Source organism: Misgurnus anguillicaudatus, chromosome 3 (assembly GCF_027580225.2).
Source record: "Misgurnus anguillicaudatus chromosome 3, ASM2758022v2, whole genome shotgun sequence".
In the NCBI taxonomy this organism is placed as follows: Eukaryota; Metazoa; Chordata; class Actinopteri; order Cypriniformes; family Cobitidae; genus Misgurnus; species Misgurnus anguillicaudatus.
Genome location: NC_073339.2, coordinates 5,738,143 through 5,764,119, shown reverse-complemented (window position 1 = coordinate 5,764,119; position 25,977 = coordinate 5,738,143). Strand labels below are relative to the sequence as shown.

General features: G+C 34.1%; 2 protein-coding genes and 1 non-coding gene across 5 annotated transcripts; all 3 read left to right on the top strand.

The window, feature by feature from the left end:
* Positions 1 to 1,184: 1,184 nt before the first annotated feature.
* On the top strand, positions 1,185 to 7,237 carry LOC129443951 (lipopolysaccharide-induced tumor necrosis factor-alpha factor homolog). Of its 2 annotated transcripts, XM_055204244.2 has the most exons (11): positions 1,185 to 1,318; positions 2,499 to 2,590; positions 2,726 to 2,803; positions 2,920 to 2,997; positions 3,320 to 3,403; positions 4,471 to 4,506; positions 5,043 to 5,129; positions 5,321 to 5,383; positions 5,705 to 5,773; positions 5,908 to 6,046; positions 6,547 to 7,237. In XM_055204244.2, the coding sequence occupies exons 2-11, from the start codon at positions 2,515 to 2,517 to the stop codon at positions 6,650 to 6,652; spliced, it is 816 nt and encodes a 271-aa protein (XP_055060219.2). In that variant the 5' UTR covers positions 1,185 to 1,318; positions 2,499 to 2,514; the 3' UTR covers positions 6,653 to 7,237. The 2 variants fall into 2 exon arrangements, with proteins under 2 accessions (XP_055060219.2, XP_055060220.2); XM_055204245.2 differs by lacking the exon at positions 5,321 to 5,383 and having other exon boundaries at positions 6,547 to 7,236.
* Positions 7,238 to 13,251: 6,014 nt separating this feature from the next.
* Positions 13,252 to 16,450, top strand: LOC129443958 (uncharacterized). Its single transcript, XR_012364847.1, has 3 exons — positions 13,252 to 13,427; positions 15,184 to 15,360; positions 15,588 to 16,450. It is a non-coding gene; the product is annotated as an uncharacterized protein (transcript).
* A 1,783-nt stretch (positions 16,451 to 18,233) lies between these two features.
* LOC141358136 (LITAF domain-containing protein-like) lies at positions 18,234 to 25,492 on the top strand. 2 transcript variants are annotated; one of them, XM_073860201.1, is made up of 7 exons: positions 18,234 to 18,346; positions 18,791 to 18,838; positions 22,024 to 22,059; positions 22,902 to 22,988; positions 23,565 to 23,609; positions 23,744 to 23,882; positions 24,394 to 25,492. In XM_073860201.1, the coding sequence occupies exons 2-7, from the start codon at positions 18,808 to 18,810 to the stop codon at positions 24,497 to 24,499; spliced, it is 444 nt and encodes a 147-aa protein (XP_073716302.1). In that variant the 5' UTR covers positions 18,234 to 18,346; positions 18,791 to 18,807; the 3' UTR covers positions 24,500 to 25,492. The 2 variants fall into 2 exon arrangements, with proteins under 2 accessions (XP_073716302.1, XP_073716303.1); XM_073860202.1 differs by lacking the exon at positions 22,024 to 22,059.
* Positions 25,493 to 25,977: the final 485 nt, after the last annotated feature.

Genomic DNA, 25,977 nt, shown 5'->3' with positions numbered 1-25,977 from the left:
GCTGGAGATATCTTGAGACATAGAAACTTTATGTGGGGCTGCTCATTCTGGCCAGTATTTACAGAAAAAATGAATCAGCCCTCAACCTCTGGAGTGAGAAATCAGGACGGGGCATTTTCAGGCTACAACGTCCCACCAAAGGATTCACGCCATCAGCCGAACACTGTGGTTCAATTACTGTAAACAAACTGGCATATACAGGGTTAACATTTTCACAAATTGAATTAATATTTGATATGTATGTTTCAGGAAGAAGTAGTTTTACTCATTTAAAGTGGGAAAAAATATTGATGTATGACATTTTAAGAGCAGTTTTTGGAAAGGTGTCATTTTTTGCCTTGGGAACACATATACATAATTTTTTTAAGGATCTCACAAGGGTTCGAATAACTGCGAACAGGAAATTGCGATCAACTTTAGTTCTGTATTATTGAGTGAAACGGAATATCAGACGAGGAAATAGTGGGCGTGGCTTGTGTTTACAATTGTGAATTGATATAGAAAGTAGGTGTTTCATTTAGAAATGGAACTTGCAGCAGACTAACAATTGGAGGGGGCGGTAAATTTACTGCTATAAAAATAGTAGTAAAATAATAACAATAATTTGAAAGTAGGAGGTACATAATTATGTGTTACATAACTCAAGGGCTTTGGTTTACTTGAAGGCTGATGAAGTAAAAAAGAGTTGGCAGATAAAAGGAGTGTGTGAAGAAGTGTATAAACTGATATGATCACAAAGGTATTCTGGTGCAGTGCTGTGTATTGCTTAGTATGTTTAAATAAAAAAAAGTTAAAATGTATTTTATTAATGTTTTAAAGCCATTTAGTTTCAGAAAGTTGTTTTACAATGCTGTTCCACCATAAATTAAAAACTTAAAAAATAGTATTTAAGAAAATATTTAATAAACATAATATAATTAAATATAAATTCCAATTGCAGTGGTATCACTCCATATGTGGTCTAGAAATATTAATATTGAGTTTGAATTAAAATGCATTCTAAATGTATTTCTAAATGGTATAAAACCCTAATCTATAATGCTCCAGCTCTCTCTCTCTCTCTCTCTCTCTCTCTCTCTCTCTCTCTCTCTCTCTCTCTCTCTCTCTCTCTCTCTCTCTCTCTCTCTCTCTCTCTCTCTCTCTCTCTCTCTCTCTCTCTCTCTCTACCTCTCTCTCTCTACCTCTCTCTTCCCATTTCTTTCTCTTTCTCTCTCCCCTTTCTTTCTCTTTCTCTCTTATATAAGTGAGTTTAGCCTGTATCCTGTCTAAACACCCCAGGTGAGTCTCTAAAGAGGAGCATCAGAGTTGAAATACACAGGTATGTGTCAGATTCTAATGTGCATCTGTTGATAAAAATAGAAAATAAGATTAATTTTGGTGCATCACTTCTGTCTGTTATACTGCAAAACATGAATTATTTACAGTTAGTAAATTAAACCTTTAAACATTTAGATTACAATATAAAAAGTTATACTGAGCACTGACAAAAGAATTACTGTGATAGATATGGTAAAAAGGAACAAAAATAGTATATGTGAAAAGTATTTATTTTGGAGTATTAATGGGGCGGTTTCCCGGACTAGGATTAGCTTAATCCAGGACTACGCCTTAGTTTAATTAGGAAATATAACTAGTTTTAACAAACATGCCTTACTAAAAGCATTGCATTTTGAGGTAAAACAAAGAGCACTTTAAGTCTAGGACTAGGCTAATCCCTGTCCGGGAAACCACCCCATTAAATTTAAATTAAACGCAGATTTTTTTTCCAAAGCACATTGATTCAAAGCAGCTTCCTTGCTATGAACAATATTTAACAGTGTGGAAGCGATAATAATTTTGGATTTTACATTACAAACTAAGAATGATTGAATTGTTGCTAAGTTACATTAGGAAATATATGTGTTAGCAGCTTATGGTGTTCAAAGGGGAATCATATTTTGCATACCATGTGTGGCATGCAGTGGCTATGCTGTTTTTCTGGTGTTGCCAGAAAATGCTGTTCTTGTGTTAAAATCCTTCATTGATAATGTATAAACGCATGAGAGCTGGAAAATGTTTTTGGCCACATTAATTCTATTCAAATATTCATGATGCCATTGCATTCAAAAACAATATGAAAGTGTTTATTTTGAAGAAAAAAAATATACATCACAAAAAGGTAGATTTTTATAAAACAATAGATATAAATACATTCAACACTTAAATGAACATACAGTATCTGATTCTGAACTACACCTGTGGTTCCTCTGCTATGACAAAAGTGTTAGCTTGAGGGAACTGACAACTTTCAGTTACTATCAATCTCAAAGTATTTAAATCACTTGATAATGTAACATGCATTTATATTTCATATGGATACATTTGTGCATAATTTTAAGATTAACTTAAATGTCCAAACATTTGTGACATTTGTATTATTTACATTTTGTAAAAAAGCGATTTTCTCAAGATTTAAAAATTAAAGTAATCTAACCAAACTCTCCTATGTCTTTCCAAAGTCACAGATTGTTGATAATGAAAAACAAACGTGGTGCATCTGTCGATGACGCTGCCTATCCTGTACAGGAGTTGGCTAGCCCACCTCAATCAGGTCAGATGAAATTAACTAAAGAAATAAATTATTCATCATTAACAACTTCAGAGTTTCACAGTTAAATGCCATGTAAAAATATCTTAGCATTAATTAACAGGTTTGTAAAGTTTTTCATGTTCACCTTTTTTACAGTTCCAATTACCAACCTTCAGACACAGCAAAACAGCCAGGGACCCCAAATTGTCCAATATGCAACCACACCTGGTGTAGGTGAGCATCAATGTTTATTTTTTACAAATTTCTGCTTTAGAAGTTCACTTTAATGTCTTATTAAAATAACATAATGTGAAAAGTTCAAAAAGTTTACTTAAATTTTTATTTTATAGCTCCAATGCCCACAGTTTACACCCCACAACCTGTACCAGTAAGTCAGACAGGGCAGTCTTCATACACGACTGGTGGAGGTGAGCACTTTTGCTTTAGTTTCACTTTGTATTACAAGCCTGTTCTTTAATATTTTTATACAGTCATCACACAAAGCAGAAAAAGCCCAACAACATTCCAAACTCAGCCACTATGTTCTAAGAATGTATAAAAAATGTAATAGACATAGGTTGTTACTTTATGAAGTGTTTTTTTATTATTATTTTCAAAGTTTTTTTAAATGTATTCTTCAATATAAAATTATTTTTAAAGACATTGTAATCAAATCTTTTTCATTCAAGTTTCTCTTTAGAATTTCTATATTCAGCTTGTATCTGTTTGTTTCGTTTTGTTTTGTTAAAGGAATGCCAATTCCTCCTCCACCATATGAAGCACAACCAGTCCAGGGTTCCTCATTTGTACATCAGACAGTCCAGCCTACACCTGGTTTGTAGTACCCAGCTAACAGAGAAAAGTTCTTAGAACGGTCCTTAAAAGTTCCCAATGTTCCCATAAACGTTCTGCTAGCATAAAAATGCAACCAGGGAAATACTAGTAAGCAAAATTTCAAGGGTCAAGAGTCCAACTAAAACAAACACTTAACACCATAATTGTGACTTTAAATGAACCAAAACATCAACAATTAAACCTAATAAGTAAATTGGGTTTTCTAAAACAATATTTTTACATTCAGAAATAATGTTTTATAACAGTTTTAATATAATAACATATTTCTATCATTTACATAACAAGCAAAAAAGTAAATATAAAAAACATTGTTTGAAACATTGTGTGAACATTAAAACACAACATTGTCATAACGTTTGAAAATGTATAATGTAACATTCCTCTAATGTTCACACAACCAAAAAAAAAACGTTTTAAGATGCTAAAAAAATCTGTTGGCAGAACGTTTCTATGAACGTCAGGAAATTTCAACGAACATTCTTAGAACTTTTCTCTGTTCGCTGTATAGTTTGTGTTATCTGTTTCTGTCACACAAGTTGTGGAGCACAAAAGTTTTCTGTAAAATAAGACAATTTTTATCAATTTGTACTATTAGTTTGATCAATTAATTTCAAATGCCCATATCCAATTTGCCACTATTTATTATATATCCAAAATGCCAGCAAAAAAGAGCTGTTTTCATGTGTGTACCTGCAAATAAGCTACAGCTTTTGATTAAAATTGATCTGATTCCTGTGAATAAAGTCTGAGACAATATAGCATATTTAGTCGTATTAATGCCACAACGTGCTAACAAAAAAGATATATATATGTTATGACAGTATGTGTTTCTGTAAAAAAGCTCAGTGGTCAATCCATCTGACTACACAAATGGGATCTAACAGTTGTATGAAATAGTTTGGGGTAGAGTAGGACTGCACGTAAAATTCAGTTTTGTAAATCTTAAAATATAACATAACATCTCTAAACATTACAGTAGTGTATTTTTTAGTTTCCTCTGTTGTTTTGTAAGACCAACCGTGTATTTTTTATATTTTATTTTACAGTTCCAATGCCTACAGTTTATGCACCACCCCCACCAGGTACAGTACAGTCACACACAGTACAGTGAAAAAAGATTTCAGTGGATTTACTTTAAAAAAGCTAGTACTATATTTAGTACTATATTGATACCAAGCATGCATTGTGGCATGAAGCTTTTTTTTGATGACTGTGTGTGGAGTTTTATACATTGATTCTTGATGGCTTTATATTGTAGTTTAATTGCCAGCATTTTAATATTGAGTGTATTTTTGTTAATTCTTAAGAGCATGATGCTACAACACCGTTTTAATCACTTATTGTAACATTACAGGTTTGCTCAGACAAATTTTATATAATTGCTTAACAATCTCAGGGACAGTCGTTTGGTCAATTTTGTAACTTCACATCACACTAACACATTAGAAAGTTTTCTTTGCAAATTTTAACAAACCATTATGACAGTAAAAGAAAGCCCAACTAAATCTAAAATTGATCACCACAATGTTGTTTTGATAAAATAATTGTGGGTGCAAAAGTGATGTTTACTGATATTTTAATCATGTATAATCACTCAAGTACTTTACACCCCTGCCAGGTTATATGGATACGAAACCTTCTGCACCACAACAAGACAAGAGTCCATGCATAAACGTGACAGTCCAGTCTACGGTTGCACCTACATGTGAGAAATCACACCCTTTTTGTGTTTTCACTAAACCAAAATATTCCAGAATCCGATTATGTCATTGTGTTGGCATCAAATACATAGAGAAGGAAAAAATACTTTGCAAAAGCCCTTGATGTTGAATATTCTTTATACAAATTACTTAGATTAATTAACTAAAGAAAAGCTTTTATCTTTATTACTAATAGTCTCTGATCCACAAGTTATGGCTCCATCTCCAAGCCAAACTGTGCCACCTGGGCCTGGTGTAGGTGAGCTAGTTGTGCTATAGATTCACTTTATATTATGAGATTTTGTAAACCTGGATGTTTCCGCATGAAGTAATAAGTTGAGCATACCTAAGTCTGTCATCATGGGGGCTGTGGAGGCCTAATGGTTAGAGAGTTGGCCTCATAACTTGAAGGTCGCTGGTTTGATTTTCATCGCTGGCACCTTTTGCCAGTTGCTATCTGGGAACTGCAGTGATAACTGCCCAAAAGTGTCAAAATGTCAACTGGCCTATTAATAAAATACTGATTTAATAACTGTTGTAAAAGTTTCATTCTGCTTTGATTTTTATTTACTTTTGGTAGCCACTCAACAAAGCGTACCAGTCATGTCTCCACCTGTAAACCAAACTGTGTCTCCTGTGCCTGCTATTAGTGAGTTTTACTTTGTATTATGACAATTAATGTGACTTTCCATCATGCAAATGATGAGTGGATGCAATACAGAATGTATTTATTATAATATTCATCTTTTCAAAGAATATAATTGTTGTTTTCTCCATATGAAGTTATTGCTGCGGCCCCCCAACTGAGTGATGTACCGGGGCAAGCAAAATGCCCTCAATGCCAACAAATGGTTGTCACGCGCACAGAGTATGTTAATGGCCTGCTGGTCTGGGCCATCTGTGGAGGTCTTGGCATTTTTGGGTAAGGATTTATATTCACCATCATGTTACCATCATAGCCATACTCTTTAGCCATACTCATACTCATTGCCAGACCAGTTTAATTCCCCTATCTTATTCGTGCCATTCAGAGTAGGAATAGCATTCGCTGTCCAAAGAAAAGTCCATCCACTTTTGGGTTTGGGTGGCCCTGCCAAAATCCCAGATAGCAACCAACCATAGAAATAATGTTAATCCCATTTTACCAATATCAGGTTTGCACCCTCCATTAACATTGAAAAAATATTGAAATTATGGTGCTCAGTGTTTGCTTTAGTTGGGCCATTGACTCTTGAATTTCACCAAGTTCTTTTTTCAGTGTTTTTATGTGTTTTAGAAAAAATACATGTGCATTAACAAGTCAAAAATTTTAACATTGTTTCAATAGTTGCTTGCTATCTGAGATGTAGTGTGACTGATTATAGTTTGTTGCTAATATCAAAATTATGAACTCAAACTCACTAACAGATTGTCTGTTTTCAGGATCTGGCCATGTTGTTTGATCCCTTTCTGTGTGAAGGCATGCAAGGACGTAGAGCATCACTGTCCGCAGTGCAACATCGTCATCTACAAATATAAACGAATGTAGCTTTGTCTGTGATAAAAGAATATTCAGGAAAGAAAGCTTCAAACACAAAACAAATTTGTTCCAAAGCTTTAATAATAATAATGTTTCACCCTTCACTGGACATTAATGGAGTCTACAATAATTCATAAAAACACAATAATGACATGATGAAAGGTTTTTGATTGTGTAGCTTTTCTTCCTTATGTGATGATGCTGCTGATCAACCTTGTTAATGTAATCAAGCAAAATATATATTTTTATGATTCACATGGGTGTTGTACCTATATTACACTTTCTTAATAGCTTGCACTCAAAAATCCAAAATAGACCATGCGAAGTGACTGGACAAGCTCATCTAGTTTCGAACAAGGAAGTTGGATGAGATACTGTAGACTGTAACCTCTTAATCAGATTTGTGTCACTTTACTTTACTATAGTTAATACTACAGAACATTATAGTTTACATTTACAAGTAACTACTATAATATGCTATATGCTACAACAAATGCTAAAGTATGCTACAGTACGAAATAAGTACATAAATCTATATGTTTATATAAAACTTAAACTTGTAGCCTAATATTATTCTGCTTGATTCGTCACATGAAAATGGAAAGAGTGAAGCACTTTGCATTGTGGGATACGTTGCACAATGCATTTTATTTTTCTCACGCATACAGAAAATGTTTCTACTGTGCACAATATTCAAAAGATAAATTAAATGTGTGTATAGAGCAGTCTAAAAGAGAGGTGGAAATAGAGTTACATACAGCGGACAATAGTGTAAGCCAGGGGGTTTTAAACTGGGGTCTGAAAAGCTCAAGAAAACAAAGACAAAGCAAAAATATTGAAAAGTCTATGTGTAGCCAATTATTTAAGTTGGTAACACAGTTGAAATGTTTCTTAATAAAAAATATGGATATATATTTTAGAAAAGGGGTCTCTCGTTAAAGGTTCATTATATGTTGGTGTCACTGCCATCAAAATGTTTGAAAACCCTTGATATAGGCCAGGTAAATAAAGAACAAAATAAGACATTAGGATCCCATCTGGTGGCTAGTAAATGTAACTGCAACATTCTGTAAAATATAAAATATAGTTTATTTAAAATTGGACCATCTTTATTTACTTCAATAAGCCTACTATATTAACGTTTATTATTCAAACATTATTATTGCTAGTTTGCTTAAGTTAAATTTTTCACAAATAATTACTGCGTACGCATAAAAACGAGCCTGAGGGTTTTCCTCTCATTGTTCTCTGTGTATGAAGTGGAGCTTGACTTGACCTGACTGTGTCTTTTAAAGATAGATCGGTCTGTCTGACTGCTCTCTTGGTCTATTGCTTTCACCTCTTAATGTGCTTCCTCTTGAAACTTGAGAGGTTTGTTGTTTGTTTGTATCTGGTAAGGAAAGTCTGTCGACTCAGGTTCTGTCCTGTGTGTTCTAATGACCCTTAAGGATAGCATGACGATATAAACAATAAAGGCTATACCAACTGACCCAGATAGCAAGGGACAAGACAGAAACCATTGACTCAATTAAAAAAATGTAAAATGAGTGAATATCACTTTTGCACCCTTCACTGATGTAGAAAAATTATGAAATTAAAATAAAACAAATATGATGATCAGTGTTTGCTTTACTTTGGCTCTTGACTCTTGGCTTTCATTAAGCTAATTCTTTTTCAGTGATTGTATGTGTTTAGTACTATGTTAATACCCAGCATGCATTGCAGCATAAAGCTTACTGCTTTTGTGGTAAAAGTGTAGTAAACATGTTTTTTTGCATGTTAATTAACCTAGTTTTACAACAATAATGATTTAGGTATCATGGTTTTCAAAACAATGGTTATTTTGTGGTAACCATGGGTTTACTACAGTTACCATGTTTTTTCATTTTAAATGTAGTAAAACCATGGTTAATATTTGCAAGGAAGATTCATGATGTCAGAGATTGATTCAGTAGTGTAACTTTTTAAAGTGTTTTTTTTTTTATAATTCAAGACTATGACAGTATGGAAGCATATGGGTAGCTAAATTCAATTTAGAATGTAATATGCAATATGACAATGCAATATGTAAATGACAATGCATTTCTGTATTTAAGTTTACATTTTCCATGCATTTATGTGCAATCCTTGGTGCAAAATAGAAATGAAAATGTAATACTTTAATTTACATTTTCCATTTTCTACAGCCCTGTTTTAAATACATATTTTAATGCTTTAAAAGTTGCAAAATTAAAATGGAAATGTATTACCCGAACTGATATAATGTGTTTCACATTGTCAAGCAAAAACTGTAGCAAAATGATCATTTAAATGTAAATTTCCCTAAATGCATTTACATTTACGGGTGGAAAACATGGGATTGCATTTTCATTTACATAGCGCGCAACGGATGTAGCAAAATTCAATTGAAAATGCATTCCGAGTTGACCACGCCCCCGCCCTGTGAATCACTGCGTCAAGGCGGGGCCAACAACTCCCATTGCCTGGCCTCTTACGTGGGAAACATGGCAGCAGCAGGGCTGATTGAGAGTGTTATATTCGCTGACCGATTAAGTGAAGCATAAACAGAGAAATATTAGTATTTATGGAGATTATTGTTCTAATGACCCTTAAGGATAGCATGACGATATAAACAATAAAGGCTATACCAACTGACCCAGATAGCAAGGGACAAGACAGAAACCATTGACTCAATTAAAAAAATGTAAAATGAGTGAATATCACTTTTGCACCCTTCACTGATGTCGAAAAATTCTGAAATTAAAATAAAACAAATATGATGATCAGTGTTTGCTTTACTTTGGCTCTTGACTCTTGGCTTTCATTAAGCTAATTCTTTTTCAGTGATTGTATGTGTTTAGTACTAAAAATTAAAATGGAAATGTATTACCCGAACTGATATAATGTGTTTCACATTGTCAAGCAAAAACTGTAGCAAAATGATCATTTAAATGTAAATTTCCCTAAATGCATTTACATTTACGGGTGGAAAACATGGGATTGCATTTTAGAAAAATTATGAAATTAAACATGGGATTGCATTTTAGAAAAATTATGAAATTAAAATAAAACAAATATGATGATCAGTGTTTGCTTTACTTTGGCTCTTGACTCTTGGCTTTCATTAAGCTAATTCTTTTTCAGTGATTGTATGTGTTTAGTACTAAAAATTAAAATGGAAATGTATTACCCGAACTGATATAATGTGTTTCACATTGTCAAGCAAAAACTGTAGCAAAATGATCATTTAAATGTAAATTTCCCTAAATGCATTTACATTTACGGGTGGAAAACATGGGATTGCATTTTAGAAAAATTATGAAATTAAACATGGGATTGCATTTTAGAAAAATTATGAAATTAAAATAAAACAAATATGATGATCAGTGTTTGCTTTACTTTGGCTCTTGACTCTTGGCTTTCATTAAGCTAATTCTTTTTCAGTGATTGTATGTGTTTAGTACTAAAAATTAAAATGGAAATGTATTACCCGAACTGATATAATGTGTTTCACATTGTCAAGCAAAACTGTAGCAAAATGATCATTTAAATGTAAATTTCCCTAAATGCATTTACATTTACGGGTGGAAAACATGGGATTGCATTTTCATTTACATAGCGCGCAACGGATGTAGCAAAATTCAATTGAAAATGCATTCCGAGTTGACCACGCCCCCGCCCTGTGAATCACTGCGTCAAGGCGGGGCCAACAACTCCCATTGCCTGGCCTCTTACGTGGGAAACATGGCAGCAGCAGGGCTGATTGAGAGTGTTATATTCGCTGACCGATTAAGTGAAGCATAAACAGAGAAATATTAGTATTTATGGAGATTATTGTTCTAATGACCCTTAAGGATAGCATGACGATATAAACAATAAAGGCTATACCAACTACTTGCATTTTCATTTACATAGCGCGCAACGGATGTAGCAAAATTCAATTGAAAATGCATTCCGAGTTGACCACGCCCCCGCCCTGTGAATCACTGCGTCAAGGCGGGGCCAACAACTCCCATTGCCTGGCCTCTTACGTGGGAAACATGGCAGCAGCAGGGCTGATTGAGAGTGTTATATTCGCTGACCGATTAAGTGAAGCATAAACAGAGAAATATTAGTATTAATGGAGATTATTAGGTGTCTGTAGGTGACAGAACTACAGCGTTGTTTGATCCTCTCACCTCTAATGCATTGTCTGCATTATCAGACGCTAGTTCACCTCGCACTGTCCTGTGGCTGCCTTCGCATTCAAGTAGCCTACAGATGTTTGTTTCTACAGCGAACATTTCATCACAGTTCAAATAAACACTGACTGTTACATGTATATGAATGTATTTTTACGTTGAAAACATTGTAACATTTTTTTAAAGATTTTAAATACAGATAATGGTGTTATAACCTCAGACGGAGCGAATGATAAAAGGTATATAGGCTATATAACAGACTATTCTTAATTTAGTTTGACATGTTTTTGTAGAAGAAGAATAAACATTATCTGTTCCGGTGAAAGTCTTTAACAATTATGCAATAATGGATTATCATCTAACAAGAATAACCATTGTTTTACTACAGTAAGCTTTTTTTAAGCTATTGGGTGGTTGGTTTTTGAAACGATATTGTTGTAACCATGATTTTGGCTTTAACTATAGTAAAACTATGATTCATTTTCGTAAGGGTCCAAGACGGAGTGATTGCTTGTTTTACAGTTTGCATCTCCAGCAATCCGGTTCATAACCAGAGCACCGCATATAATAATTTTTTTCTAAGTTTCGTTTCATTCTCCATGTCTGTCTCGGTTAGCTCTTCTGTTTTATCGGTGAAAAGAGGCTAATATCTCATGATGCGGAGCACGTCTAAATAACACGCGATTAAGTGAAATCAGAAAACCCAGCGGTGTAAATCTCGAAATAGGTTACTGCGAACCGAATGGCCAAAACAATTAGAAATACATAAAAAAATAATTTTCAGGTATTCTACTTTACATAAAATAACACAGATCAAGTGATAACGCATTAAATTACCATTCTATATTACAATGCCTTAAACCTGTGAAACGTTAAAAAAAATTAATAGATTTTTTTCTTTTCGAAAAATTATTGCAGATTGACTAGTCTTACACACCCGGACATCAGCATATTGACCCGATCAGACCAAACATAAATTTAACTTATGTACCTTAAGTACTAATGTACTTATGTACTAAGCAGAAGCGTCGTACACTGCAAAATCCCGGGAGTTAAATTAACACTGCTCAGTGTTTATATAGGTCCACTCCCCAGAGTGTTAAAAAAGTAACACCGGAGAGAGTTAAAAGCAACAATCTGTGACTTTATTCTCTCTATCACCATCTCTGTTTGAAAACTGAAATTGCATTTTAGATCTTACTTGTAGAGTTATTTTCTTAATTTAGGATTAGATGTTGGCTGTTTCATTTAAAGTCACCATTATTGTGAATAGTGGTTGTTTTAATTGGACTCTTGAGTCTTAGTCTTAGCTTTTCAGCTGTTTTTGGCTATTACAATTGCATGTGTTTAAAACATGTTTTTCGTGGCCAAAGAGGAGACACTAGTGTGTCTCTATGGATATACTTTCAAATAACACTCTTAAAAAATAATTAATTGACGTCTTACTAGAAGTGTTTATTTCTGTCAATAATATGATACTGTAGTATGAGATCCAGCCATCTCATAGCAGTTTTTCATTCTGAACCATTTTAAACACTGACATTTACAGAGTAACTGAAGTATAATGTAGACACTTAAACATCAAGAATCAGAGTATGAATCACAACGATGGTGAAAATAAAATGAAAAGCTTCATGCTGCAATGCATGCTGGGTATTAACAAATTACAAATCTCATCCAGAACTCCCAGAATGCACTGAGGCATGAATAAATAATGAACTTTTTTACCATATTCTTTGTCACCATTGTTGAGATTCATACTCCGATTCTTGATGTCTTTGTATCTACATTGTTCAGCGGTTAATGTTTTTGTGCACACTATCAAAGTCCTTCAGAATGATAAACTGCTATGAGAGTTCTGGACCTTGAACTGTAGTAATTTATTATTGATAGAAAATGATGCCTTTGATAAGGGGGGAAAACTATATTAATAAATCGGTTCATTAAATGATTATGTTTGACATTTTGTTTTAATCATCAGTATTCAATCACACAATAACCTTTTCTTTGCTATAACAATGTGTTTTAAACACACTAAGATATAGCAGTTAGAAAAAACTAACAAGCTAATAGTCAAGAGTCAAGTCCTACTAAAACAACCACTGATCACAATAATGGTGACTTTAAATGAAACAGCCAACATCTAAACCTAATTTAAGAAAATAACTCAAGTAGGATGTAAAAGTAAGATGTAAAATGCAATTTCAGTTTTCAAACAGAGATGGTGATAGAGAGGATAAAGTCACAGATTGTAGCTTTTAACTCTCTCTGGTGTTACTTTTTTAACACTCTGGAGAGTGGACCTATATAAACACCGAGCAGTGCCAACTCAACTCCCGGGACTTTGCTGTAAATGCAGAGGTCACATTTTGAGTATGGAAATACTTGATGATCAGGTCACTTTTCACTGTTTGTGTGTGTGTTTGTAGATTATGTGACTGTAAGGTGACAGAAGAAGGCATTTCTTATCTGGCTTCAGCTCTGAGGTCGAACCCATCACACATAAGAGATCTGGATCTGAGCTACAGTCGCCCAGGAGTTTCAGGAGTGAAGTTGCTCTCTGATCTACTGAAAGATCCAAACTGTAAACTGGAGACGCTAAGGTATGCTGAGCAATAAGAGTCCCCTTTGTATCAAAAATAAAGAATATAAAATTTTGCAGTGATTTACGATAAACTGTTTTCACATATAATTAGACTCATACAACAAGGTTTACAATTTCACAGATAATAAATGAAAAACAACCTTAAAAACATGTTAAGGCTAGAAGAAAAAAGTTCTAAGAACATTCTCTGAAAGTTCTCAAGGTTCCCAAAAACATTCTGCCAACGTTAAGAGTGTCCAGTTTTTTTTAAGTTCTAAGAACGTTTCTGGGTTGTCTGAACGTTAGAGGAATGTTACATTTACCATTTTTAAACGTTATGACAATGTCATGTTTTAATGTTCACACAAAGTTTAAAACAACAACTGTTTATTATATTGACTTGTTTAATTGTTATGTTAATGATAGAGAAGCATTTTATAATTTTATAAAACATTATTTCTGAATGTTCAGTAAATATATTGCTGTAGAAAACACAATTCACTTGTTGGGTTTGGATGTTGATGTTTTGTTTCATTTATAGTCACCATTGTTGTGTTTAGTGTTTGTTTTAGTTGGACTATTGACCCTTGACTTTTTTGCTATTTTTTTCCTGTTTGTGTTAACTTTTTGATAATACACCACATTTGTTATGAAAAGTTGACAGTGTGGTTCTGTGGTGCTTGGTACATAATGGTAAAGATCGTCTCCTAATTAATTTACTAATCAAAAGTTTATTTTCTGTCAAAAATGTAAATGAGATCCAGTGCTTTCACAGCAGTTTGTCATTAAGGAGTTTAAGAAACTTTGGACAAAAAAATCCGCTGTATAATTGGGACGCACAAACATCAAGAATCAGAGTATGAATCTCAACCATGGTGACAATTAAATGAAAAACTTCATACTGCAATGCATGCTGGGTTTTAACAAATTACAAATCTCAGGATTCCCAACATACACTGCAGCATGAATAAATAAGGGTTTTTTTAAAACAATTTTGTTTGTCACCATGGTTGAGATTTATGCTCTGATTCTTGATGTTTGTGCGACCCAATTGTGCAGCGGAAATTTTTGTCCAAAGTTTCTGAGGGTCCTTGGTGACAGGCTGCTGTGAAAGAGCTGGATCTAGTTTGCATTGTTGACGGAAAATAAACTTTTGATTAGTAAATTAATTAGGTGATGATCTTTACCATTATGTACACACAACCACAGAATTACACTCTAAATTTTACCTGTTCATAACAAATGTGGTGCAATAACACAAAGTTAACACAACCAGGGAAAACTAGCAAGCAAAAAGTCAAGTGTCAAGAGACCAACTAAAACAAACACTAATCACAATAATGGTGACTATAAATGAAACAAAACATCAACATCTAAACCTAATAAGTGAATTGTGTTTTCTACAACAATATATTTACTGAACATTCAGAAATAATGTTTTATAATATAATAAAATGCAATGTTTCTCTATCATTTACAGAACAATTAAACAAGTCAATATAATAAGCAGTTGTTGTTTTAAACATTGTGTGAACATTAAAACATGACATTGTCATAACGTTTAAAAATGGTAAAATGTAACATTCCTCTAACGTTCAGACAACCCAGAAACGTTCTTAGAACTTAAAAAAACTGGACACTTTTAACGTTGGCAGAATGTTTTTGGGAACCTTGGGAACATTAAGGGAACGTTCTTAGAACTTTTTCTTCTAGCTGGGTAAGCACAAAAAGTGAATGCTGCCCACACAGGTGCTCTGCTTCTGTTTTCCTTTTAGATTGACAGGCTGTAAACTCACTGTTGAGTGCTGTGAAAGTTTATCATCAGCTCTACAATCATCAAACTCTCATCTGATAGAGCTGAACCTGAGTCACAATAACCTGATTCAGGATTTAGGAGTAAAGGTGATCTCTGATGGACTGAAGAGCCCAAACTGTAAACTGGAGATATTGATGTATTTAACTGATCTATGTATGATGGAAACACAATGTACATCTTCAGCTGTACCAGAACTCATTATAATGAGTGCTAATATACATAACTTAATTACACACAATGAACCAATTAAAGATCCGTCCAAATCTTTTTATATACTGAGATGTATAAGTTGTTTTAGTGTTGAGGACTTCTGTCTTACTCATTTTAATCATTTCATCTTTACCATTGATTCATGTGTTTGAGATTGTTTGGCTGTGGGGTGACAGAGAAAGGATTGTGTTATTTGTCTTCAGCGAACCCCTCACACCTACGAGAGTTGGATCTGAGCCACAGTTTCAAAGGAGTCTTAGGGTTGAAGAAACTTTTTGATCTTGCAAAAGATCCAAACTTCAGACTGGAGATTCTTGATGATGTTGAGCAATAAGTGGCCCTGTCCCAAATGGCACACTTTATGTGGACTTTCAGTCTTTTGGCCTTAAATTGCGCATGCTTGTTTAGTCTACAAGTCTGTGGGGTGTCCCATCTGTCATTTTGATGCTTTTAAGTGTGCTTATCAACGCCTCCTTTGACCCCTTGATGCGGTCTTCAGCGAATGGCAGAGCGGCTTAATAAAAATTTTGGTTTCTGGCACAATAATATGTTTTTCCCCACATATTCCTTTCAATGAGGAGATAGTGAGAAAGATGGGGATACATTTAGATTTATTACTTACAAATTTTACATTCACACATATTTATGAGGATTACATGAATGAAGCCCATTTTGTTTTCTAATGTTTGTTGTACAGTACATGTAAACATGCAAATGTTGGCAACAATAAAGACCTTAAAAATAAAGACCTGCCCATATGGAGCCAGTGTGGGTTTTCTGTGGGCATGGTAACAGTGGGTTGGCTCGCGAACAACCCTTATATAGGGGCCACAAGGGAAAAACCGCTCAAGGGCCACTTGGAGTTTAATGTGGGTTTGTTCTGTCCCACAGGAGCATGTTTGCTGGGATAGCTACCATGTGTCCAAACATTTTACTGTAGACCTGAAAATGTATTTACGGGTCACAGTTTTGGGTGTACTTGTGAGGTCTGATTCGCTCTTATTATGTTTTGTTTTAAAACTAATATTTTTCCAGTGTGTTTATAACAAAATGCTATGAAAAATTACATATAAGACAGGTTGCACTACTGTTGTTTCTCTGCCATAACAAACATTCCTTAATCACAGACAGGGATTAGACTAGTCCTACACTGTAAAAAATGTCTGCAGAAATTACAGTATTAATGGGTATTACTGGCAACTAGCTGCCAGCAACTCACTGTAGATTTTACATGTATGTTATTTACTGGCAACATTTTGTTCAAAGTTAAATGAACATGAAACATTTTCAGACTTTATCTTCTACAGTAAGTTACTGGCAACCAGCTGCAAAATTACAGCAAATTTTTACAGTGTATATTAAAAGAAATGTAAGAGCTGTCCAAACTGAAAACAACTTGCATTGACATATTTTAAAATGCATTAGTGTTTGCCTCAAAATGCACAACATGTTTTTAATAAGGCATGTTTGTTCAAACTAGTTATATTAAACTATTAAAACTAAGGCCTAGTCCTGGTTTAAGCTAATCCCTGTCTGTGAAACCACACCATAAGGTTTTAACAGCCAAAAAGAAACTTAACAAGGTAAGAGTCAAGTCCAACTAAAACAAACACGGGTCACCATAATATGACTTTAAATGAAACAGCCAACAAACTCTACAAGATGTAAAATGCAACTTTAAGTTTTAAACAGAGACGTTGATAGAGAAGATAAAGTTACAGATTTCAGTTTATAACTCTGCTTCAGAGTTACTTTCAACGATCTGTAAGATTGGGACAATATTTACACCCAGCAGTCAGTGTTCATTTAACTCTGGGGGTTTTGCTGTGAATTAAGGCAAACTTTTTTGGAAAAGAAATAGCATAAATGGTTCTTGAAGAAAATTAACAACTGAATCAAAAGTGTAACAAATTACTTTGTTGACAGTCTATTGTTTAAGGATAATGCAAAGTTTTACTATTAAAAAAGTGATATCCACAAAATTTACATTTTACAAATATTTACAAATATTATTTTCTTACTAAATAAAATGCATTGAACTCACCAAATTAGCCTACGGATTATTTGTACACAAAATCCATCCTCCTTTCTTTCTTCAAGAAGAGTTCGGTCACTCTGTTGTACAACAATAAGTCCTTTTCTATCCCCATAGAGGCTAATGCTGAAAGTTGAGACTGTCCAGTAGTATTTCTGGCATAAGTTTTCATTCATTTTAGGGCTGAGAATGTCTGTTTGACTGAAGCAGTGACACAGGAATAGTCACTGCCAAATGTGTCAATGTGTACAGCTGCCAGATTAGTATGCTGAAGGAAATCAAGGATTTCAATGGGATGTTTTTCCTTCAGAATTAGTCATGAAATATAAACATACACATTCATGGAAAATATATTAAAGTACCGCCCCTTAATCTGCACTATCCAACTCGACCACTGCCATTTAGTGCAGAGATCAGCTCATTTGCATTTAAAGGACACACCCAAAATCACACATTTTTTGCTCACACCTACTGTACAAAGTGGAAATTTTAACATGCTATAATAAATTATCTATATGGTATTTTGAGCTAAAACTTCACATACATACTCTGGGGACACCAATGATTTATTTGATATCTTAATAAAGTCTTGTGAAATGTCCCCTTTAACACTGAAATTTCAACTCTTTAATTTTTGCTGTGTTTCTGAAGACATGAAATATATAGCTGGCTTTTATTATATGAAAATTAACTTTGATTGCACCTTTGTCTCGCCTATGGAGTGAAGATAAGAAGAGTGTAATTGTTGATTTACTAACTTTGCCTATTGCTTTACTGGACACTCCCACATTGGATATGAATATGGAGAGTTAAAGATCTTCAGTTCCTTCTTCAATAAGACAGGAAAAAGATCTGTGAAAGAGAATCTTCATTTAAGGTAAGCAAACAAATATACAGACTTAAATATGTATGTTTAGTTCACATTGACTGTAGACTTCAAAGAGTTTTACAGAACATTGAGACTTAAGACCAAATCTTCACATAATTACCTGCTTTGAAAAAGCGAATACAAACAGCGGTTTTAAAAGCACAAATGCAAACAGTACAAGATGTTTTTGAATCAAGCAGCTCAAACATACATTTTAGTCTGGGACTAGGATAAGCCCTGTTCAGAAAACCACCCCTAAATGTAAAAAATTAAACGGAATAAAAAACAAAATACAGGAAACAACCACACACAGGGCAAAGAGCGATATTCGGCTGATGAACTTGGACATGATGTCTTAAGGTGGAGCTGATCTAATACAAAAGTGTGAAAACTGTCTTACTGACTAAAAATATTTGAAATACCATTTAAAATCTGATTCTTCTTATCCAACAGTGAGTGAATTAAGGAGGATGGCATCGATTCAGCTTCAGGAAACACAGGGTAAGTTTGAAAAGCACACATTTAAAGAGATTTAAGTGTCAGTTAAGACCACATTAAAGGTGGAAAAGAGGATGTTTGTTTAATACATTTTTGCAATATTACTTGAAACTGTCTTTACTAAATGATAAAAGACTATTTATTAGGCGCACTGAAAGTAATAAAATTAATATATGTCATCTGTGCATAAGGTAGGGCCTTATAAATATCAGCCAATCGTTGATGCAATCATCGCAATCATCATTGGCCCTCTGGCTTGTCAATTACTGCCATTACGTTTCTTGTGAGAGACGTGCACGCTCCAGTAACGTTACACGAGTGACGCATGCGCAATTGCGCATAGCGCATGAAACTCCGTCTTTAGTTTCGGTTTGTTTTCATTTTCACTCCTGCTTTCCTCCTCGAATCTGCACCATGGAAGAGAGAAACCCAAAGGAGGACGCAAAAGAAAGACTTTTTAAGTCGCTGAGAAAAGGAGAAAATTGTCAGAATAATGTAAACAAACCAGAGTTGTTATTGGAGAAACACATTTCAACACTGGAGAGCAATGAAGGAACAGAGAGGTGTCAAGACAGACGCGCAGGTCGCAAAAATTCTCTTCGACAGGTAACAGTGATTATTCTTTCTTTGTGGAATAATTATTGTTGTACTGTTTTTCAGATATATTGACGTTGTTCTTGTACTGTAGTTGCCCAGCTAACAGAAAAAAGTTCTAAGAACGTTCCCTGAAAGTTCTTTACGTTCCCAAAAACGTTCTGCCAACGTTAAAAGTGTCCAGTTTTCTTGACGTTCTAGGAGCGTTTTTGTGTTGTCTCAACGTTGGAGGAATGTTGCATTTTGCCATTTTTGGACGTTATGACAGTGTCATGTTTTGGTGTTCACACAATGTTTAAAACAACAACTGTTTATTATATTGACTTGTTTAATTGTTATGTAAATGATAGAGAAACATTGCATTTTATTATATTTATTTTTTATATTTATATTATTTTATTATATTTATTATATATTATATATTTATTATATATTATATATATATTATATATAAGTTTAGATGTTGATGTTTTGTTTCATTTTAAGTCACCATTATTGTGATTAGTGTTCGTTTTAGTTGGGCTCTTGAGCCTTGTCTTTTGCTTGCTAGTTTTTCCCTGGTTGTATTAACTTTTTGTTAATACACCACATTTGTTCTGGTTGTATTAACTTTTTGTTAATACACTACATTTGTTCTGGTTGTATTAACTTTTTGTTAATACACCACATTTGTTATGAACATGTTAAGTCATTAGTGTAATTCTGTGGTGTGGTTGTTGGTACATAATGTCAAAAAATCATTCCGAATTAATTAAAGTCTATTTTCCGTCAACAATGCAAATGAGATCCAGCACTTTCACAGCAGTTTGTCATTAAGGAGTTTAAGAAACTTTGGACAAAAAATATCTGCTGTATAATTGGGACGCACAAACATCAAGAATCAGACTATGAATCTCGTGACAAAGAAAATTGGAAAAAAATCCTTATTTATCCATGCTGCAGTGCATGCTGGGAGTCCTGAATGAGGTTTGTAATTTGTTAATACCCAGCATGCATTGCAGCATGAAGTTTTTCATTTGGTTGTCGCCATGGTTGGGATTCGTGGTCTGGTTCTTGGTGTTTGTGCATCCCGGTTATACGGCGGGTGTTTTTTGTCCAAGGTTTCTAAAACTTCTTAATGACAAACTGCTGTGAAAGTGCTGGATCTCGTTTACATTTTTGACAGAGAATAAACTTTTGATTAGTAAATTAATTAGGGATGATTTTTTTACCATTATGTACCAACCACCACACCACAGAACCACACCACCAACTCAACATGCTCACAACAAATGTGGTGTATTAACAAAGAGTTAATACAACCAGAACAAATGTGGTTTACCAACAAAAAGTTAAAACAACCATGTAAAAAAACCAGCAAGCAAAAGACAAAGCTCAAGAGCCCAACCAAAACGAACACCAACCACAACAATGGTGACCCAAAACGAAACAAAACATCAACATCTAAACTTATATATAATATATATATAATATATAATAAATATATAATATATAATAAATATAATAAAATAATATAAATATAAAAAATAAATATAATAAAATGCAATGTTTCTCTATCATTTACATAACAATTAAACAAGTCAATATAATAAACAGTTGTTGTTTTGAACATTGTGTGAACATTAAAACATGACATTGTCATAACGTTTAAAAATGGTAAAATGTAACATTCCTCTAACGTTGAGACAACACAAAAACGTTCTTAGAACGTCAAGAAAACTGGACACTTTTAACGTTGGCAGAACGTTTTTGGGAACGTAAAGAACTTTCAGGGAACGTTCTTAGAACTTGTTTCTGTTAGCTGGGTGTAATGCAGTGACCAGTCTGCTACATGTTAGTTGAAATGGGAGTAGCGTCGACTGATCTAACTTTACGTCTTATGTGTTTATTATCATATCTTTTCACATAATGAATCCACTGACGCGACACAGCATATGCCGGTGGTAAACAAACACTCGTGTTCAAATACTCGTGCACGAGTTATGGAAGGCGTTCCCTTGAAATGAGCTGTGAAGGAGGGAGGCTGTTCTTACGCGTGCGCTTATTTAAAAAACTCAGTAACGGTCTTTGGATTCTCAGTCGGCGGAAACATCCTCTTTTGCGCCTTTAATTTCAAATGTATTTCCACTTTTTTTCGATATTGCATTGATAAAGAGCTAATATTATGCCCATATCCAATTTGCCACTATTTACTTATCCAAAATGCCACTATGGATGCAAAAAAGCGATGTTTTCATGTGTGTACCTGCAAATAAGCTACAGCTTTTGATTAAAAATAGATCTGATTCCTGTGAATACATTCTGAGACAATAGCATATTTAGTCGCATTAATGCCACAACGTGCTAACAGAAAAGATATATATGTTATGACAGTATGTGTGTCTGTAAAAAAGCTTCATGGTCACTCCATCTGACTACACAAATGGGAAACATTTGTATGCAATAGTTGGGGTGGAGTTGGACTGCATGTAAAGTTCAGTTTTGTAAATCGTAAAATTGAACATAACATCTCTAAACATTACAGTAGTGTATTTTTTAGTTTCCTCTGTTGTTTTGTAGGACCAACCGTGTATTTTTTATATTTTATTTTACAGTTCCAATGCCTACAATTTATGCACCACCCCCACCAGGTACAGTACAGTCACACAGTACAGTGAAAAAAAGATTTCAGTGAAGACTTAAAAACTTTAAAAACGTTTTACTTTAAAAAAGCTAGTACAATATTTAGTAAAATATTGATACCTAGCATGCATTGCGGCATGAAGCTTTAATTTGATGACTGTGTGTGGAGTTTTTATACATTGATTCTTGATGGCTTTATGTGTTTAATGTGGTTTAATATTGAGAGTATTTTTGTTAATTCTTAAGAGCATGATGCTACAACACCGTTTTAATCACTTATTGTAACATTACAGGTTTGCTCAGACAAACTTTATATAATTGCTTAACGATCTCAGGGACAGTCGTTTGGTCAATTTTGTAACTTCACATCACACTAACACATTAGAAAGTTTTCTTTGCAAATTTTAACAAACCATTATGACAGTAAAAGAAAGCCCAACTAAATCTAAAATTGATCACCATAATGTTGTTTTGATAAAATAATTGTGGGTGCAAAAGTGATGTTTACTGATATCTGGGTTACAAATGAAGAGTGAGTAAAGTTTCCTTAAAAATAAATTTTACCTGGGAATGTTTATTTAAAGTTACTGATAATTTTGTTTAGTTTTTACATGACAGTTCCTTTAAAATTTACAAGCATTTTCTGCACAGAATTTTTTTTCAGTGTACTTTGACAGTCTGAATAGCTTAATACAAACAGTCCTTTGTGATTTCTGAATATACTGGTATATAGCATAAACGGAAAAGACGCACAATTTCAGTGTGAGCAAAGTGAAGTATAGATCTTTAAAAATAATACTCAAGTTTATTAATCATGTATAATCACTCAAGTACTTTACACCCCTGCCAGGTTATATGGATACGAAACCTTCTGCACCACAACAATACAAGAGTCCATGCATAAACGTGACAGTCCAGTCTACGGTTGCACCTACATGTGAGAAATCACACCCTTTTTGTGTTTTCACTAAACCAAAATATTCCAGAATCCCATTATGTCATTGTGTTGGCATCAAATACATAGAAGAAGAAAAAATACTTTGCAAAAGCCTTTGATGTTGAATATTCTTTATACAAATTACTTAGATTAATTAACTAAAGAAAAGCTTTTATCTTTATATTACTAATAGTCTCTGATCCACAAGTAATGGCTCCATCTCCAAACCAAACTGTGCCACCTGGGCCTGGTGTAGGTGAGCTAGTTGTGCTATAGATTCACTTTATATTATGAGATTTTGTAAACCTGGATGTTTCCGCATAAAGTAATAAGTTGAGCATTCCAAAGTCTGTCATCATAGGGGCCGTGGAGGCCTAATGATTAGAGAGTCGGCCTCATAACTTGAAGGTCGCTGGTTTGATTTTCATCGCTGGCACCTTTTGCCGGTTGCTATCTGGGAACTGCAGTGATAACTGCCCAAACGTGTCAAAATGTCAACTGGCCTATTAATAAAATACTGATTTAATAACTGTTGTAAAAGTTTCATTCTACTTTGATTTTTTTTACTTTTGGTAGCCGCTCAACAAAGCGTACCAGTCATGTCTCCTGTGCCTGCTATTAGTGAGTTTTACTTTGTATTATGACAATTAATGTGACTTGCCATCATGCAAATGATGAGTGGATGCAATACAGAATGTATTTATTATAATATTCATCTTTTCAAAGAATATAATTGTTGTTTTCTCCATATGAAGTTATTGCTGCGGCCCCCCATCTGAGTGATGTACCGGGGCAAGCAAAATGCCCTCAATGCCAACAAATGGTTGTCACGCGCACAGAGTATGTTGATGGCCTGCTGGTCTGGGCCATCTGCGGAGGTCTTGGCATTTTTGGGTAAGGAACTATATTCACCATCATGTTACCATCATAGCCATACTCTTTAGCCATACTCATACTCATTGCCAGACCAGTTTAATTCCCCTATCTTATTCGTGCCATTCAGAGTAGGAATAGCATTCGCTGTCCAAAGAAAAGTCCATCCACTTTTGGGTTTGGGTGGCCCTGCCAAAATCCCAGATAGCAACCAGAAAATAGAAATACCAGAAATAATGTTAATCCCATTTTACCAATATCAGGTTTGCACCCTCCATTAATATTGAAAAAATATTGAAATTATGGTGCTCAGTGTTTGCTTTAGTTGGGCCATTGACTCTTGAATTTCACCAAGTTCTTTTTTCAGTGTTTTTATGTGTTTTAGAAAAAATACATGTGCATTAACAAGTCAAAAAATTTTAACATTGTTTCAATAGTTGCTTGCTATCTGAGATGTAGTGTGACCGATTATAGTTTGTTGCTAATATCAAAATTACAAACTCAAACTCACTAACAGATTGTCTGTTTTCAGGATCTGGCCATGTTGTTTGATCCCTTTCTGTGTGAAGGCATGCAAGGACGTAGAGCATCACTGTCCGCAGTGCAACATCGTCATCTACAAATATAAACGAATGTAGCTTTTTCTGTGATAAAAGAATATTCGGGAAAGAAAGCTTCAAACACAAACCAAATTTGTTCCAAAGCTTTAATAATAATAATGTTTCAACCTTCACTGGACATTAATCGAGTCTACAATAATTCATAAAAACATAATCATGACATGATGAAAAGTTTTTGATTTTGTAGCTTTTCTTCCTTATGTGATGATGCTGCTGAACAACCTCGTTAATGTAATCAAGCAAAATATATATTTTTATGATTCACATGGGTGTTGTACCTATATTACACTTTCTTAATAGCTTGCACTCAAAAATCCAAAACAGACCATGCGAAGTGACTGGACAAGCTCATCTAGTTTCGAACAAGGAAGTTGGATGAGATACTGAAGACTGTAACCTTTGTCAAACCTCTTAATCAGATTTGTGTCACTTTACAACAAAGTGTACTACAGTTTATCAGTTTACTATAGTTTATACTACAGAACATAATAGTTTACATTTACAAGTAACTACTATAATATGCTATATGCTACAAGAAATGCTAAAGTATGCTACCGTATGAAATAAGTACATCAATCTGTATGTCTATATAAAATTGTAGCCTAATATTATTCTGCTTGATTCGTCTCATGAAAATGGAAAGAGTCAAGCACTTTGCATTGTGGGATACGTTGTACAATGCATTTTATTTTTCTCACGCATACAGAAAAATTTTCTACTGTGCAAAATATTCAAAAGATAAATTAAATGTGTGTATAGAGCAGTCTAAAAGAGAGGTGGAAATAGAGTTACATACAGCTGACAATAGTCTAGGCCAGGGGGTTATAAAATTGGGTCTGAAAAGTTCAGGGGAACAAAGACAAAGCAAAAATATTGAAAAGTCTATGTGTAGCCAATTATTTAAGTTGGTAACACAGTTGAAATGTTTCTTAATAAAAAATATGGATATATATTTTAGAAAAGGGGTCTCTCGTTAAAGGTTCATTATATGTTGGTGTCCCTGCCATCAAAATGTTTGAAAACCCCTGATATAGGCCAGGGGCCGTATTCACAAAGAATTTTATCTTACCACTAAGAGTACTCTTAAATCGCACTAAAAGATTTTAGTTAGGAGTTTTCTCTTAAAAGTTATTCACAACGCCTTTCAGACCTACTTTTAGTAAGGAAAAATTATAACTCCTAAACTAAGAGTGAGTCTCCGTTGCTACGGATGACGTCAGTTCTCATGCACGAGCTGCCTCGCATTGACCACGGTGATTGGTTGTTAGATGACAGGCTGTCATGCGGAACATAACACAGACGCACCAAATCATGGAATTACAATTATCATGGAATTATGATAATTGAGTGATGAGTGAATTATCAAAAAATGTCTGTCCTACACAAAATAATAATAGTAATGCCATCGAAATGCATATATAAAAGAAAAGTCGTGAATGAAATTAAATTAAATCAAGGTAGCTATAACCAAATGAAAACCGCCAATTGCCTAATAA